Source organism: Pristis pectinata, chromosome 6 (assembly GCF_009764475.1).
Source record: "Pristis pectinata isolate sPriPec2 chromosome 6, sPriPec2.1.pri, whole genome shotgun sequence".
Taxonomy (NCBI): domain Eukaryota; kingdom Metazoa; phylum Chordata; class Chondrichthyes; order Rhinopristiformes; family Pristidae; genus Pristis; species Pristis pectinata.
This window is the reverse complement of record NC_067410.1, coordinates 7,911,855-7,928,065: the sequence shown is the minus strand read 5'-3', so window position 1 is coordinate 7,928,065 and position 16,211 is coordinate 7,911,855. Positions and strand designations below refer to the sequence as shown.

The window sequence follows — 16,211 nt, the reverse complement described above, 5'->3', positions numbered from 1 at the left end:
AAAGATTCACAAGGATGTTGCCAGGACCGGAGAGATTGGGTTACAGGGAGAGACTGGATCGGCTGGGACTGTTTTCCCAGTTTGGAAGGAGGCTGAGGGATGACCTATATAGGTTTATAAAACAATGAGGGGCATAGGTAAGGTGGACTGTTAGAGTACTTTTCCTCAGCGTAGGGGAGTCCAAAACTAGAGGGCGTAGGTTTAAGGTGAGAGGGCAAAGACTTAAAGAGGACCCGAGGGCAAGATTTTCACAGATAGGGCAGTGGTATGTGGAATGACCTGCGAGAAGTGGTAGAGGCAGGTACAGTTAGTGTTTAAAAGACATGGCACAGGTTCATGGATAGGAAAGGTTTTTGACAGATGAGAGTCAAATGCAGGTAAATAGGACTACCGTAGGTAGGCACCTTGGTGAGAAGGAAGAGTTGGGCTGAAGGGCCTGTTTCTGTGTTGTGTCAGCCCGGAGTTTGTGCTCAAGTCCTCGGAATAGAACATGAACCCAGAACCACAGAAGTATAATCGGAATCATAGAAGGTGCAACCTTACCTGAATTGTATCTAATGTCCTTTCAACTGACGCATTGTGATGAAAATCTAAGGCTCAGAGTACTAGTAATGTCTCTTAAATTCACCCCTCCCCACCCCCAGCATAAATCTCTGCACCTTTTTCTCTAGTCTCTCTATCTTCTTATGGAATTTTAAAAGTTTAGAAAATTCCCCAGAAAATATCTAGAATACATCAATTTTGTGCTCACAAAATTTAAAACATCATTTCTTAAAGTTGTAAGGTACATCAGCTTCCACATGATGCTATGTGCCTGTGATGCTGCTGCAAGTAAGTTTTTCATTGCACCTGTGCCACTGGACAGGGAGGGGAAGGGTCAGGTGAGGAAGCCCCTTAACTATTGTAAATATGGGATGGGGGTAGCACCCCAGGGAGCCAAATGAGTGGCATCGGGGCAGTGATTTTTTTAAAATATATAAAAAGGTAACACTAATGATTGATCCATATACGAATGTAAAGGTTTGCACTGTTTTATTGTTGTATATAGTTTATTTTTTTATGATGAATAAAGTTTATTTTGGAATAATTTAAAAAAACTCAACTTTGACTTGTACGGCACTTAACTGTGGGATGGTACTAAGTTGATTTATTTGTTAAAATAAATATTTACTCTTTCTGACATATTCAATGGAAAACTGGCATTGACTCAATCTGTGATGGACAGTGACATTTGCAGTTATTTATGTTGGTGGCAAGTTATTGTTAACTAGGTCGTCTTGCAGGGTAGAACTTGTAAACCACCTTACATCCTTCGCAAGCCTAATAATCTTGAAAAATCTCTGTACTGCTCTAATTCTGGCCCATTGCTCATCCCCAAGTTCTTCAGCACTGGTATCTTCAGGCTTTGAGCTGCAGAATCTGCTGCATACTCATTACCAGCTCTAGCCCTCTTTCTTTATATTTATTAAAGCCTACCTCTGGAGACACAGGAGACAGCAGATGCTGGAATCCAGAGCAACAATTTGCTGGAGGAACTCAGTGGGTCGAGCAGCATCTGTGGGAGGAAAGAGACTGTCAACGTTTCGGGTCGAAATCCCCCTGCATCAGGACTGAGAGTGGAGAGACAAGAGGACCAGTATGAAGGGTAGTGGCGAGAAAGGATTACAACTCTCTACCCCCACCACCCCACCTCCATATCTGGTTCCAAGTGCTGTTCACCTCTCCCCTAATGGTTCCCATTCTCACCTTTACATATCAGTCTCCAGCACTCGTAGCACTTTGTGTTCCTGCTCATCTCCCTCCAGCAACTGTCTCCAACCTTCACCCTCCCCTCCCACCCCACTCCCCATCTTTTTCATCCCTCTCTCTGTGTGCCTCCATCTATCATTCACTTGCCAACTCTACCTCCCCTACCTGACACTACCTGCCTGTCATCTTACACCCCTCCTCAGTCCACCAATCACCTTGCACTGCTTTCTTGTCACTCCCTTTCTCCTCCTCGAACTGGCCATCTCACCTCTCCACTCTCAGTCCTGATGCAGGGTTTTGACCCGAAGCGTCGACAATTCCTTTCCTACCACAGATACTGCTCGACCCAGAGTTCCTCCAGCAAATGGTTTAAAAAAACTACCTCTTGTCCTTCTGCCCTAATAGTCCAATTGTTTTTTTATGATGATCCTGGGAGTCAATTTGGAATACTTTACCATGTTAGCAGTTGAATAGGTACATGCCAGAGTGGGGCTTAGAGGGATATGGGCCAAACGCAGGAAATTGGGACTAGATGGGTGGGCACAATGGTTGGCATGGACTGGTTGGGCTGAAGGGCCTGTATCTGTGCTGTTATTGCTCTATGATTCTATGTTATATAAATGCAAGTGTTGAAGTTCAGATCTGCGACAGAAGCCTAGGAGTTGATGTTTAGTACACTGGGACTTTGAAAGGAAATCAACCAGATCAAGTTGCTTCATCACTTTAAAAGACTGGCAAAACATAATTCAGGGGTGAGAGAGATTGTCATAGAATGTCCACTTCAACTATAAACAACCAGCCAACATCATAATAGGGTGGCACAGTAGTGCAGCAAGTGGAGCTGCTGTCTCACAGCTCCAGAGACCCAAGCTCAATCCTGACCTCAGGTGCTGTCCATATGCATCCCGTCTGTGACCACGTGGGTTTTCTCTGGGTGGTCTGGTATCCTCCCACATCCTAAAGACATGGCAGTTGGTAGGTTAATTGGCCAGTGTGTATTGCCCCTAGTATGCAGGTGAGTGGAAGAATCTTTTGGGGGCGGGGGAGAGAGAAATCTTAATGTAGGATTAGTGTAAATGGGTTAGCCTGGACTCAATGGGCCAAAGGGCCTGATTCAGAGGCGCAAGTCTCTGTATCCATAATTAAAAGTTGCCTCTAAAGATGGGATGCCACTCCTGAATTATATAAAAAAGCATAAAGCATATTTTCATGCAATTTACTGTCCCTGGATAAGCTCCTGAAAGTAACTCCAATACTAATCCACATTATATTCCCTTCTAGAAAGTCTGTAATCCTGACCTTATCTGATATATTACCAAAGGTCGGATGTACTCACACAAGATGTAGGTGCTGACGATAGTCAATTGGTGAACTGGATCAGTTTGTGCTCCATCCCCGTGACCACTCCAACGACATATTGTTTGACAGACTTGGCAACAAGTCAAATTCTTAAAGAAATATCTCACCAAAATCTGGTTTTATTAAGATTCGAGGAAGCCATTTCTCCAGCAAATCTCCTGCATCAACCCAATTAAATCCAATGCCCCTTGCAACCCCAATCAATCCCGGTGTAAAGTCCATAAATCTCATTTAGCTCTGTAACACCACCACAGGGATAAAGCAGCCAGACTCAGCAAGCTTAGGAGGCTAGATTTCTGAAAACTGAGTACAACATAAAAGAGAAACTACAGCACTGTAATTATCAGAATTGAGCTTACTTACGACATCCAATAGAAACTGAATTAGATTGAAATTTAAATCAGTTTTTGTTCCAAATTCATCTGTTGGTCTCTAACTGTTCACTCTCCCAGGAGGAGAAAATTAGAATTTTAAAAATGGGATTAATGTAGGATTAGTACAAATGGATGGTTGATGGTGAGCATGAAGTCTGTGGGCTGAAGGGCCTGTTTCCATGCCATCCCTCTCTTTGACTCTCTATACCCATCACAAAGAACTGTGATAACGTGCAACAGGACAAAGGGACGGAATTTTAACAGCACAACGCCTCGGCTTTCAACTTTTGCTTTAACTTTTCTTTTGAATAGGATTGGATACTGAGAAGTGTAAATGGAGCTCTACACAGCAATGATTTACAGGGCAATGGGGGAAAGAGCAGGCATTGTGAGGGAGGGAAGCGGACCAACTGGATAAGCTCTTTCAAAGACCTGCCAAAGGCTTGGTGGATGAATGTCCTCCTTTGATGCCAGAAGATTTTGCGATAAGGATGCAGGATAAAAAGTCAACATCATCACAGGAAGTGTTTGAGATTTGTAAAGTCTGCCAGATCCTGCTGCTCGAGGCCAAAGGGCCGTGTTTTTACGCAAACTGCTGGTCCTGGAATAAACTGATCATTGATCCAGATTATATTTTCCTTCCTCTCAGCTGCAGGACTGAATTACTTCGAACTCACTACCCTGCCTTTGTAGGAAATGACACCAGAGGTCACACGTAGTCTAAACATCGGGGCACACACACACTCACACAAACTCACACATACACACAGAAACATGCACACACATGCGTGATCATCAGATTGTCTGGACCATTAGGAGCGGTGAGACACTGATATCTGCTGAACCATCAAATCATCTCAGCAGGGGAATCCAGCTGTCTATTGTTCTTGAGGTTCGTTCTTGACCACTAGGTACAGGACAATCTCAGACACAGAACTTCAAGCACTGCTCTTCCACTTCCAGATGAGGATGGTATGGGATTCCCGAAGGTTAGCTCTGCCACTAGTATGGCATCATCTTAGTGAGGGAGCATTCAACGTCTTGTGGGGGCTGGGGATCACTCCAGTCACAGCACGAGAATTCCCCCAACACCTCCAGAAATCTAAATGTTATTTAGAAGGAAGGAAAGTGAGGAGTAGCACCAGACCAAAGGGGTAAAGAAGAACAGGGGAATGAACAAATCAGATCAAACCGCTGGCACAAGCACCACAGCTAAAGGGCCTCCATCTATATTATATGCACTGCCCGGTGGTCACTGATGAGTCGGACTTTGGGTCACTGTTAACAGTTCCTCAGTAATTACAAAAAAAATCAACATTGATTTTTCTCGACAATGCATTGAAGAATAGCAATCACTAGCCGGTGGACCACTAAATCTAATGCTTTGGACGCAGGGTCACAGATCTCATTAATTGCCGTGACTTGCAGTGGAATCGTCAGCATTCAGGACTCCATAAACTTTGTTCGGATGGCAACACTTCAGAAGCCAAGTAGAGATTAATATTCACAACGCTGCAGCAATTCCATGAGAAAAGTGATGGCGAAAATAAAGTTTAAATGTGTGTAGAAAGTGATGCATTTCAAGGCTTCTACAGTAGAAATACAGGGGCAGGGCTGCTACAGGCAGCATATTACGAGATGAAACTTTCAGGAATACACAGACGACAACCTCAACTTCCAGTCCCCCAGGCAGAGGAGGTCAATTGAAACATTTCCCAACACCAGAGAACAGCCCAAAATCAAAATGGAAACAGGAAGCAAAAGGGTTAAGATTTAATCTACATAGCTGTGAGATTTATTCAATGTTATCCATGTGATTCAGCTCACATTCGGGATAATAGGGCAGCAGCTACAAGGTAATAATTCAATCAAGTGGTTTCAGTAACACTGCAAACCTTGAGCATGCATAGTAACAAGCTCAAAATTAAATTACTTGTTGAAATCTTCCAACTAGTTATGCTGCAGAATAGAAAAAACATTTTTATTGCTTGCAAAGAGTTCCTTGCCATTGGGGAAAACCAGAAATTGGATCTCAAGGGAGCTAAACTTCCAAACTATCTTTGAGAGGAAGAAAAATTAAAATCAAACAGTGGTCAACATCACTGCCACACCCTGCATCAGCTGACCCACAGTTACGGTGATGCCTGCCAGTAAGGCATGTGGCTAGATCATCACTGGTGCCAGGTGCCATCTACCTTCACAGAGCATCATCACTGGTCAGCCTCAAGACAAAACAGTCAATATGGAAACAAATGGCAAGATCAAATTCACCCAGCGCTCAGCACAAACGCAGAGCACGGCATCACACTTGGGAAGGTGCCACTTGAGTAGAAAAAGGTCAGCAAGGTTTCAGACAATGGCAAGCCAGTGGAATTAAATAGTCTTTTATACTAGTAACGAGGATACAGTGGTTCTATTGCTGCACAAAGCACAATTAGTTGAAAACATTACAGCAGTTACACAACCTCTCAGCTGCAACGTTGGGGGGGGGGGGGTGGGGGGAGGAGGGAGGGGGAAGAGGAGAGAGGAGAAAAGATTCACATCATAAATAGTTCCCCTACTCACCAACCCCGAGCAAAACAAATATGAATTTTTCACTCTTCTTACCATTGTGGATCAGAATGCTGAATGCACTCGAGGTAGTGTGACAAATATGAAATGTATAAAAACATACTTATATATCCTGGTAACCCACATACACAACCAGGACCCCATTTTACCAATAGTAAGTACATCACTAAACCGTTACAAGAAGTGGGTCTGGGGAAAAAGCTCAAAACTTTTTTTTCTTTTTAAAAAAGGTATAAACTATTTTAAAAATTGTTGATGCTGATCAGATAACAAGGTTGTAACAAACTGCTGTTGCATGGTAGAGTGCGGGGGGGGGGGGGGGGGGGGAGTGAGTCAGGTATTTCATGAAGCTCATGAACATTCATGAATTTCATTGCCAGTATAAGTCATCAGCTGTTCTGCTCACAATAAGAGATACTAACAGCATACTTAGTGAGTCAGGTATTTCATTGCCAGTATAAGTCATCAGCTGTTCTGCTCACAATAAGAGATACTAACAGCATACTTACTTACGTAATTGTCACTTTCCCTTTTGACTGTGGGGAGAATGCAGGGGATTTTTTTTGTGTGCTCTCCAGAAGGTATTAGGAAGTTCACTACATGTCACAAAGACAGGTCACCTCCTTCATCTACATGTAAATTTATGTTGACATCATTCCCCCTCAAATCAAACAGAAATAAAATTGTTCCCAGCCAAAGCAGGCAACTAACGTTAAAAGCAAGATACCAGAAAACCAAATAATTCCCAAACGACTCCTCTTTAAGCAGTTTTCAATTCCCAGCCGTCGCTTAAGCAGCGTGCCTTGGTGCCAGTGTGCACGATATAATTAGGTTGTGCCTCAGATGTCCCAAATATTCTTGTTCTAGTGAAAACTTACATTAAAAGTCTGTGGGGCGTTGAGGCTTCTGCAGTTCTTCCAGTCTCTGTGAAAGTGTTTGTAAAAGCCAAGACTTCTTAAAAGGTTTAACAATTTCCTTTTTCAATGTTAACACATTCTTTTTTTTAAAAAAAAGAAATACATCTTTTTTTTCTCTCTAAAAAAAAAGTCTAACACTATCATAGCTCATGAATGGAACCATCCATGAGTGTTGCTGACTATTCCGACAAACAAAAGAAAACCAAAGGATGACAGATGATAAAAGAAACAAGGAACTAAAGCCAGTATTTCTTCATCTTCCCCAGCCAAGGCCTTATTCAATGTGTCACCACGTCCAAAGGACTCCTTTAGTCTGATGTGTCGTGAAAATCTTTAAGCAGTGTCCTACGCCTCTGTTCTGCTATATGCATTTGATTCTCTAGATCCTGAAATACAAAGGAAATGAAGGTTAATATATGCTCCTATTCCTCCAGTAGATAAATAGTTTATACTTAATCTCTTTTTCTGTAAGAATAGAAAATAAATCTGTGAGTGCGACTAAAGTACAGCGAGGTTTAGCACCAGCGTACAGTGTCCACTGAGAGCCACATCCATAGAGAATAGTTGGTGAGCAATAGGAGTGACTTAACTTTAAATATTTGTTTTAGCTTTACTGTCAGACTTTCTTAACCTTGTCGTTTGAATTTGCAGTGATAAGTAGTTAAAATTTAGACACAAGAGGCCTAAAGTCTTCATGTAATTAGGTAACCAAATAAAATTAATTAACTAAAGTTATTGTTACTTGACCAAAAAGTTGTGGTATACCTGTGGATATAAATCTATCAGTTAGCACCATATTCAGCCCCACTGACTGCAGTCAGATGATCCCAGCAGAAAGAGGCTGCTGGACTTGCAGACTGCATATCCTGTGCCATGTACAAACTCCTGGATGCTTCCCATGTCAGGACAAACACACATGCAGCAAGTATCACCAGCCACAAGAGCTCCAGCTCTGGATTTTGGCCTGGCCTATAACAGACATCACTGCAAGACCAAGTGTTTTATAGAGAGTGGACACCCACAGCTCAAGAAAGTGCAGAGAGGGAGAAATGGATGACTGCCAGACAGACGGTTCTCCAACTGGTATTTAATTCTGAAAACTGATGTAGAAGAGGGTACCCCTACAACTGAGACCACAATAGCAGAGGTGGCTCAGCTGTACAGAAGGGGGAGGTGGGAAAGGTCAAGACAGCAGTAGTGTTAGGGAATTCTCTGGGTTCCCACCTCTGGAGGTATGCTCGCTATAAATCCCTAGGTCTCGCAGTGACATCAGTAATGGTTTTAAGGCATCCGACAGTTGGGAGACAGTGTTTCGATGATGACAGACGTGGTTCGAGGATATATGTAATTTAATTTAAAATATAAATACCTGATAATTACAATATATGACTTCCAATAGAATTATGCTGGGGTGAAGAAGAACCACAACAAATGAAACAGTTACTTCAAGAATTCCCCAGAGAAGCATTAGACATGTCCTAATATTTAACAATTCAAATCTGGCAGAGTCTATTATTTAATTCCAAGGTTGAAAAGTGCCTTAACTTTTATCTTTCCTTCTCTCACCTCAAAGCTAAAGAGCCAACTAACTCTAAGGCTGTATTCATGAGGTATTTCAGATACATTCTGGTACCGTTTTAGTCTCAAGATAAAGCACCAGCCATGTAGGATTGAGATGAGGAGAAATGATTCAACCCAAAGGCTGCGAACCTTTGGAATTCCCTACCCCCAGTGAGCAGTGGTTGCTTGGCCTCCAAGTACATTCAAGACTGAGATCAATAGACTTTTAGGCACCAAGGGATTATGAGATACAAGTAGGAAAGTGGAATTGAGGTACAAGGATCTTATTGAAGACTTAAAGGGCCATCTTGCCCACTCGTGCTTTCTTTAAATAAACTTGCAATAATATTCACTGTGCATAGTAATACTTGAAACCCAGAGATAACTAGTCAAAGTGCAGATTCCGTTTAAAGGCTTGCAGACTTAAATTTTTTTAAGTTTGAATTTTTTTTTAATTTAGAGCGTGGTAAGAGGCCCTTCCGGCCCAACGAGTCTGGACCGCCTACCTGTACGTCTTTGCAATGTGGGAGGAAACCAGAGCACCCGGAGAAAACCCACGCAGACACAGGAGAACATACAAACTCCTTACGGACAGCGACGGGAATCAAACTCCGATCGCTGGCGCTGTAATAGTATCACACTAACTGCTAAGCTACCATGCCACCCAAGGTACGGTAATAAAATATCCAAACAGTGCCAGTTTTATACATTATACTACAGACAGATGGCTTATAGTAGCTATTGCACATCCCATTTTCCTTATGAAGTAAAAATCTGAAAATAGTTGAAGTGCCAAACTCTGCTCAATTATTACAAAGAAAACCACTTCGTCAGTAGTAATACTGTATATTTTGCTAAAATTAAATTCTCATTTTTAAACAAGTTTTTATTTAATTATTTTATATTAATCCATTTGGCTCCACAAAACTCAGTGGAACGAGTGCACATTTTCTCTGTTGGTTTCTTAAATGGTAATGCTGAATGAATGTTATTGTTTTCTTTACAGAGATCTTGTGATTGAAAGTGCAGCATCAACAAGACCCGAGTCAGGAGTGTGATGCAGTACTCTCCAATGGCTCAGAGAAGTGTCACCCCACCAATATTTAAGCAGCTTAAACTCTTACAGAACAAAGTAGCTGCCTTGAATAGAAACCAATTCATCCACAGAAATATTCGCTCCCTCTGCCACCAATGTTCGAGTTTCAATGTGCAAGATGAATGGCCGTTGATCATCAGGGAGTCTCCACGAGCACCTCCACAGCTTAGGTGAAGGGCAGCAGGTTCATGGGAACGCCATCTCCTGAAAGTTCTCCTTGCAAATCATGACATGCTGACGTGGAATTATTTGACTGTTCCTTCCTCTAAGTCCTGAACCAATGCCACTGGCTCCCCACCCCTTCCAGAGTATTTGGGGATGAGCAGTACATGATAGCCTTGCCAGTGACACTTGTGAATGCATAACGACAAGAGGCTTTCAACAGCAATCTAGTTCAACACAGTGCTTACCCCTCGGTCATAACTGTCTGCTCGCTCTACCTTCCAGGACAGATTCTCAATCTCTGCTTCCAGCTGCGCTTGCTGGTATTCAAACTGGAAAAGATAAGTTTCTCAAATCAGTAAAATTGCAAGATCAGTGTTGTTCGGACATGCACAGAATCAATAGTTCACTGCAGAGGATATTACTTGGCCCTTAGAAGGAGCAGTCATGCTTAGTCTCAATGTTTTGCAAGAACCGGTCAAATGCTCGTTTACAATTAATTACAGGAACAGTAACCTGCACCTGAAACTCTGGGGAGATACAACTTGCACATCTGCCCTCAGGAACTTCGCCAATAATTTTGGATTCCTGGCTTTGGCAGACCCACCACAAATATATTTTTTCTTCCTAGTCTGCAGGAGCCTTCCATCATGTAAACCTTCACTACATCACCTCTTGATTTTTTTCTGTTCCAAACAAAACCAAACTGAACTTTTCCAATCTCTCTTGTAAACCAATTCCCTTATTCAAGACAAAGTAAAACTCTCCCGTATCTTTACTAAGGGCTTTACACCTCGAGATGCCTGTAATTCCTTTGCATTAACAGCTACATCATTGATGATAAAAGAGGAAATGGTGCTATAAAGTTTGATGAGCACAAGGGCCTATTACAAAGGGGGGCAAGTCGAGAGCATTTCCATCTTCCCCACTTTGGCTACTGGTCAACAGTAAAGATACATCTCTGTTGCAACACAAAAGACGGCATGGGGCTTGCATGTAATAGAACAATCCCTCAAGTCAGAAAGATTGTACCAGGAACTGCATCTAAAACCGAAATGATCTATGCTCCACATCCAGTTACTAGATTACATTTTGGCAATTGGATAGAAAACCACACCCATCAAAATGGGTCTGACCAAAGCTCTTACCAGTTTCTTCCTGGGCCCAGACTCCATATAGTATGCGTATGGATACGTATACTGCAAGGTGTACCGACACTTTAGAAAGAGGAAAATAGAGAAAAATAATTAGAAACTCCTGGATAGAATCTCCAGGAATATTTTGCCAAAAACAAGCCATTCAGCCAAGCCAATAATGTTTTTATAACCTCTTTTCCGCCTCTTGAAGTAATAATAACTTGCATGGTACAGTGCTCCTATACTTGTGTTAATGGTTGACTGAATAAATTTGCTTGAAACCACACCTTGGAAGAATCTAACTGGTCAGATTTCATTCCACCGCCACAGAGGAGCCGTGGTTTAGATGGCTGACTGCAGACAACCCAAGTCCTGTGAGTGTGCCAAGCAATTCCGAGAGGTTTCAACAAAGGTCATAAACCAACAATTATATCACTCTTCCTTAAACAGATGACATGCACTCTTGCCTAAGTCCAAGTCTGACAGCAAGGATGAACTTATTTTGGCTTCTTTTCTCTGGCATACAGCAAGATTATAGGATTAGCATCCTCAGAAAGGGATTTTCTTTTTAGCAAAACTTTTTGCTCAGCGCAGATAGTCCATATTTCCTTGCTCCTACCAGTTTCTTTTTCAAGTGTTTTGGAATTTTTTTTTAGAAAAAGAGGGCACTACCTTAACTGTTACAATCTCCCCCTTCCTCTCTTGGAGATAATCCACAGAATCTAATGCTTTGCCCCAATTATTTTTCAGCTTTGACAATGCCAAGGTATTTAAATAAGTAGGCACACAAAACGAGCTGGATCTGGAACAGAGAGAGGGACCACGTACTTTCAATCGATGTCATGGCCAGTAAGAAGCAATCAAGCAGTTATCACTCTTGCCCAACACTGAAAAGCAGAACTTGACCGACTATTGCAATAAGTAATGACAGATTGAGCTAGAACCTTTTGCCAAACTTTAAACACCAGAATTCTTAGAAACCAAACCAGAGACACCCGTCAGTTGGAATTTTCCCCTTTAATTCCACTGTAATGAATACTCCAGAAATCAGAATGATTAATCATTGCCTTTTCCGGAAACAAAAACTGAATCCATTTAAATGGCAGTTGTGACTTTGCAAACAGTGCAGTAAAATTAATTCAGACATTGGATGGTGTAAAGCTCCTGTCCATGAAAGTCCATACACCTCCAACACACTGATAGCAGGGCAACAAGGAATGCCTGTGAGGAGTGCAAGAAAGACCCCAATCTACACACAAAGATGAATTTGATGGTTCAAATGGCCTCGCGGTATACTTTTATTTTTTTCCCAAATAGTCATGAATTCTCAGGACATGAGACCCCTTCTTTTGGAAATGCTTTATTTCGTACCTTTAACCTGGGCAACAATCCAAGCAAAATATGTCACTAAACCATGCTGATCTACATAGTCTAAGGTCATAATTCTGCTGGGTCACAGCAACTTTCCCACTGGATAGTACACAAGAAACTTGACTATGGCTGACTCAGCATACACCTGGGATTAAAACTTGGACAATACTGGTGCGTACGATTACAACTGGTAAGTACATTACCAAGTCATCAGACTTGGCAGTGTACTTACCTATCAGATTACTACCTAGATTTAGTAAAATATCCCCAAGGCAAATCACAGCAGCATAATCAAACAAAATTTCAAACAAGCAACAGGGATATTAGGACAAATGAGAAAAGTCTGACCGAAGATGATTTTAAGGAGCGTCATCTAGAGGAAGTTAAATAGTTGGAATGGATTACTGCAACTTTCAACTCTGTGGTAATGAAAATCAGGAACTGGAAGAACAAAGGAGGCTGGACTCCTGTAGGGAGGGCCAAAAGACAGGGAAACCACTCCTACGCAGTCTGGTGTACAGTGAATTCCAAATACATAGGCCTTTAACTAACTAGCAAGCCATGTGGTTACAGCAAACTGCTATCACCAAAAATATATTTAAAAAAACAGATGTTCACCTTGCACAGATTCTGATTCAACATGGGCACCCAAAATTGTACTCACTAATATCTTAGGACACACCAAAATTGGTTGGGCTGCCCTGCAGTCTAGATTAGCAACAACTGAACAAGTCAAAACTCTTATCCATCACAGGACAAGAGGACCAGTGGTGGCACAATGATAGGCAGTCAGGGGGAGAAACCTTGGGAACCAACACTAACTGAATACCACATCAGGTGAAATGTGGGAAAGAAAACTCCGATTGATGACCACCTACTATCTTTCATTACTGATGAATCTGTATTCCTCCATACTGATCAGTATTCAGAAGAGACATTAAGGGACATCAGGGCCAAAGAATACACTCTGGATGGGGAACTTCAATGTTGATTACATAGTGACTTGGTGACACCATGACATAACCCCATGCTCTGCCAGTGACACTCTTCCTATCACCAGGAAACCATAGTTACAATACCAAGTGTGGTGCAGCAATTAGATAAGGTTTCTTTGACCGCATCTTCAACCTTGAAGGACAAAGGCAGCAAGAGGAAGTCATACCAAGTGGCCCTCCAGGTCACAACCCTGAGCTGGAAGTAAGTCATCTTTCATTCACCGATGCAGAGTCAAAGACTGGAACTTGCTAACAGCACTGTGCGAATACATTCATCACACAGATGGCAGCAGTTCACCAGCACAATCCCCAACGTTATCAAGTACAGGCGATAAATACAACCCTACCAGTAGTGCCCACATCCCATGAATAAGAGAAACAAATTATGTACTCATTCAATTGCATAATTAGCCCATTGGACAAGCAACTTACCTTGGCAAGCAGCTTGGCAGCATTCTGTAAATATTGCCAGTCAATCCACGTTCCCAAATTATTCATAACACGTTCCTGGATTTTTTCTTGAATCCGCTGGTATGTCTGTGCTTCTAGCTGCAGGCTCTTATTGTGGTTTTCCCACTGCAGAAATGGAAAAACAAAGGTAAACCTTTTGTTCACCTTCTAAAACCCCATTTGATGCAGTAGGATGGACTGATAGGACAGGATGTTTATTGGAATGAGTGAATCCCACTACATTAGTCAGATAATGAAAGAATGTACATTAGTCAGATAATGAAAGAATACACTTTAATCACCAATACTGCCCCCAGACTTGTGATACAAAGTCATGGCTCTTAAAATCAGAAGTCCAAAGCTTCCCAACATCAAAGAATGGGAATGTGTCTGAATGGGCACAGGCTTCCCAAACAAAACACCCAACACTAAATAGAAAACACGTTGGATCAATGTATCCATTGGATCTTATCCAGCAATAGTCAGCCAGCTTTGGAAACTTGGTGAAAAGAACAGCAATTTTTGACATCCTTTCAAAACAGCTCTTACCCTTTCAAAATAGAACAAGTATTTCTTCAAGGCTTCCCTGGCCTGCGCCTGCTGGCTCTGATTCACAATGTCAGGATTCTCTTTGTACCGACTGCATTCATAATACTCGCTGCCATGGGTCTTCCAGTCTCCCAGGCACATCCAACAGAAATCTAAGAAAATAAATACAACGATGATATTTGAGAGAGGAAAATACTGCAGGGCTTTGAGGGAAAAGCTAGTGAATGTGTCTGGCAGGATTTCTCAGAGATTTTATGATTCCATGAAATAAAAAGCTTGGCTATTTAAAATTTCAATAGTACCTTACCAAGGTACTATTCCCAATCTGTGTTCCCTGTAAGATTTTATTCTGAAGGGCACACCTAAAATCAAGCTCTTCCTCATCCAAACGACTAAATATACTACCCGTTAAGGAACATGTGGAATGGACATGTTCTTGGACCAATTCATTAACTAACTTTAGCCAGGAATGTGGATACTGTACTAGTGCTCAGGCCATCTGTATTACATATGGAAGGTGAAAATCAGATCTACAATACACAAAATCTTAAACCAGTGAAAATATATTTGCAGCCAAATGTACCCATGTAAAGTTCATAAATGCACGTGAAAATGAAACTATAGATATAAGAGGCCGCAGATGCTGGAATCTGGATGAAGGGTCTCAATCCAAAACATCAACTGTTCATTTCCCTCCACAGATGCTGCTTGACCTGCTGAGTTCGTCCAGCAGTTTGCTTTTTGAAATGGAAGTTATCTGGGTGTGGAACAGGACTCCTGAGCTGCATGGCCTATCCCTGCCTCTATTCCTTACGTAGCATCAGTAAACTACAACACAAGTACACATTGCAGCTTCATAAACACTGAACTTAAAAGAAACATGCAACATTAATGGCGGAATTAAGCAATCAAGCTTTGGACTAATTATGCCCAGCTTCATCCTAAGAGTCTAACTTAGTCTCAACAAAATACAAAATCAAGATACATATGCAGTATCTAAAATTTGTTACATATGCAAAAAAAACATTAATTTAAAATGTTTATGGCATTTTAAGTATGAAGATGTAACTTATGCATGTATGCTTTAAAATTTCTAACGTGGCAAATTCTATACAAATGATGTAATTCAAAGTTCTTGATTTATACCACAATGCAAATACGTGGGTGGTTAGTAATAATGGCCTTCTATCCAACCTATCACTGACACTTTTGTTTGATCAACTTTTCAAATACTTCAGTTCCAAAGTAAAACTTCCCAAAGTACACATCCTTTCCAACCACGCCCAGAGGTTATGGAATGAGAGATGACAAAAATACAAACAGAATCGAGGGAACCTATTGAACTTAGATTGCATCATGTACACTAAAATATTATATACATCAGTAATACCATTCAGTACCTGCTCAACTACAGGAGAAAGGTGGTTAAGTTACTGTACTGGCATGAAGGGGTCTGGGCATCAACTCAAAGTATGACAGCTTGGGAATATAAATTCAAATAATTTTTAAAAATTGGAATTCGGAAGCTTGCTTCATTTTCATGGTCACCATCCCCATTGAATAGTCAAAACCCCAAATGATGCACTAGTTTCCATCAATATATGCAAAGATGCCTATATGAAAATCCAAGCTCAAATCCAACAATATAGTTGACTCTCAGCTGCCTTGTCAGTTCAAGGCCCATTAAGGATGACTGATGAACGTTGGTATCAGCAGCTAGATGCAAATTCCATGAACGAATAAGGAACAAATGCTGGACAAGATGCCAGAATATAGTTATTCTTTAAATACAACCATAAACCACTTTGCATCCACCAGATTAAGGATTTATTTCAAAAACAGTAATAATAATACTCCATTGAAGTACTAGTTCACAGAATTCACAATTATCAAGTCACAATTACAAAGTACAGATATCTTAA

The 16,211-nt window shown here is 41.4% G+C and overlaps 1 protein-coding gene across 3 annotated transcripts in view; it reads right to left on the bottom strand.

Moving 5' to 3' along the window:
- Window positions 1-5,248: 5,248 nt before the first annotated feature.
- arih2 (ariadne homolog 2 (Drosophila)) overlaps window positions 5,249-16,211 on the bottom strand; it is a 68,671-nt gene continuing 57,708 nt past the window's right edge. For all 3 annotated transcript variants that reach the window (XM_052018244.1, XM_052018242.1, XM_052018245.1), the window contains 5 exons: window positions 14,290-14,441; window positions 13,723-13,866; window positions 10,937-11,005; window positions 10,037-10,120; window positions 5,249-7,356 (listed from right to left, as the gene is read on the bottom strand). In XM_052018244.1, coding sequence (XP_051874204.1) covers window positions 7,279-7,356; window positions 10,037-10,120; window positions 10,937-11,005; window positions 13,723-13,866; window positions 14,290-14,441 — 527 coding nt within the window. In that variant the 3' untranslated portion in view covers window positions 5,249-7,278. The remainder of the gene's footprint in view (window positions 7,357-10,036; window positions 10,121-10,936; window positions 11,006-13,722; window positions 13,867-14,289; window positions 14,442-16,211) is intronic.